General features: G+C 37.0%; 1 protein-coding gene across 2 annotated transcripts in view; it reads left to right on the plus strand.

Moving 5' to 3' along the window:
• Positions 1-2500, plus strand: part of LOC144972007 (uncharacterized) — a 12683-nt gene that overhangs the window by 7363 nt on the left and 2820 nt on the right. For both annotated transcript variants that reach the window (XM_078913092.1, XM_078913091.1), the window contains exons 3-4: positions 1579-1680; positions 2314-2433. In XM_078913092.1, coding sequence (XP_078769218.1) covers positions 1579-1680; positions 2314-2433 — 222 coding nt within the window. The remainder of the gene's footprint in view (positions 1-1578; positions 1681-2313; positions 2434-2500) is intronic.

The following is a 2500-nucleotide window of genomic DNA, read 5'->3' on the forward strand; positions in this document are numbered from 1 at the left end:
TATATAATTAATAGCAGCTACTAGACAGATACTATAATATTATGATACAGCTGTTATGATTTTTATGAGTTTTATTTAGTTATTTGTATGTATTAAGGTTTTAATGTTCACCGATTATCCAATTAATTGTCGTACTCTGGAAAATCTCGTATTAAAAGATTTGGCCAGAAAACTCGTCCTTCAAATTTCAATCGATTTAAATGACACTCATCTTGGCAAAAACTCGCAAACCTGGGACTTCGTCAAGGTTTGTGAGTTTTTTATTGTTGTCAAGATGAAGGCTATTTAAATCGATCGATGTTTGAAGAATAAATTTTTCGGCCAAAATTATAAATAAGGGCTCTTCTAGAGTACGACAGTTACTGGTTAATACTGTCTAGTATGCGCTTGGTCCAGAAGCTCATAACATTGCCATCCGGAAATATAACGGAGCAACACACAAAACACTGTGTAACAATGAACTTTTATAGTCTGGATGATACAGTTTAGTGAGAATTACTCATAAACGCGGATGGCAAAAAACAATAACAAAGACCCGAGTGACGTCAACTGCGAACTATTTAGACATTATATACTATTAAAAATATTGTTATATTCATAAAATTAATACCTATCTTTCCATGCTGCTTTTTTCCTGTATCTTTCTTTATCTAAGACAATATTATACAATAATTTTTATAATTTTTTGAAGTTTATTTGGTACATTGTTTTGATGATAATGGTGATGATGATGGTGATGATGATGATGATGATGATGATGATGATGATGATGATGATGATGATGATGATGATGATGTTGATGACGATGATGATGATGATGATGATGATTAAGATTACAATAAATAACTTGATAACACGTGCGGCTATGTGGTCTAGTGGTATGACACTCGAGTTCGGATCGGAATAGCATAGCTGAGTCCTTGGAAAAGGCTCTTTACTCACATTCTCTCATCGTATTCCGGCATAAAATGAGTACCTGACCGTTAAGAGTGTTGTCTCCGTCGTAAAAGAAAGTACCATCGCCAACGTCTTGTCTCGTCTTATATATTTAAGTGTTGCTGTTGACTGCCCTTCCTCCCCCCCCCCACCCCGCTAAACCGCTTTGAGCATGTTTAGTGGATATTGCGTTATATAAGTGCTCTAGGTTTAAAAAAAGAATCATAATGCATCCTATGTATAGATAGTATGCGCTTGGCTAAGAAGCTCATAACATTGCCATCCGGAAGTATAACGGACCAACACAAAACTGTGTGTATCCATGAACTTTTATAGTCAGGTTAATACAGTTCAGTGAGCATTACTCATAAACGCGGATGGCAAAAAACAATAACAAAGAACTGAGTGACGTCATATTCGTTCTATCTATAGATAGAATGCGCTTGGCCAAGGAGTTCACAACATTGCCATCCGGAAGTATAACGGACCAACACACAAACTCTGTGTAACCATGAACTTTTATAGTCTGGTTAATACAGTTTAGTGAGAACAACTCACAAACGCGGATGGCAAAAACAATAACAAAGGCCTGAGTGACGTCATCTGCATACTATCTATATCTCAATATCATCACTGTTTCAGACAGCAAGGAGGAAATATTTAATCCCAACTGTCGGGCTGTGGCGTTGTTACGTAGCATCAAGGATAGATGTACTTTTAATGAAGATGACCTTGAACTTATAGGTAAGTGAAGCGATCAATATGTATGTTTTTGTGAGGCTATGCGGTATAGTGGTATGGCACTCGACCTTGGATCGGAAGGTCCTGGGTTCAAGTCCAGAGCGGCACATAGTTGAGTCCTTGGAAAAGTCTCTTTACTCACATTCTCCCATTGTACTTAGGTGCAAAATGAGTACCTGGCCGTTAACAGCGTTGTCCCTGTCCAAAAAATGTTGTAATATCGCCTAAGAGGCGTCATGTCCAGTCCTAAATGTTAAATGTTGCTGTAGGCCAGGGACCCCTTGTAAAGCGCTTTGAGCACGTTTAGTGGATATTGCGCTATATAAATGCTCATTTTAAAAATGTATGTATGTATGTATGTATGTATGTATGTATGTATGTATGTATGTATGTATGTATGTATGTATGTATGTATGTATGTATGTATGTATGTATGTATGTATGTATGTATGTATGCATGCATGCATGTCTGAATGAATTGATATGAGTTTTCATTTAGAGGTCTTTACAACAAATAGACCATAATATCATTGGCGAGTCTCAAAATAGCCGCCATGACCTTATAATAAATTATTACTGTGTGCTATGTGATCAATGTTGACAACCACCATTTTATTTTTCATCTCTATTTTCCAGGAGACATTGAACTTTCTGATGAGAATGGCAACATCAAATTTCTCCGTGATTCCCCAATGAGATACGCCAATGAAATCCTGGGTCACAGGGAGAGCCTGGTATTATTACGGGTTGAGGCTAGTAAGTATTGACCTTTAAGGGGAAACGATAACAATAGTATTGCCGTACTCTGGAAAAACCCATATTT

Source organism: Berghia stephanieae, chromosome 4 (assembly GCF_034508935.2).
Source record: "Berghia stephanieae isolate SIO BIC M18660-M18661 chromosome 4, UCSD_Bste_1.3, whole genome shotgun sequence".
NCBI classification, from domain to species: Eukaryota; Metazoa; Mollusca; class Gastropoda; order Nudibranchia; family Aeolidiidae; genus Berghia; species Berghia stephanieae.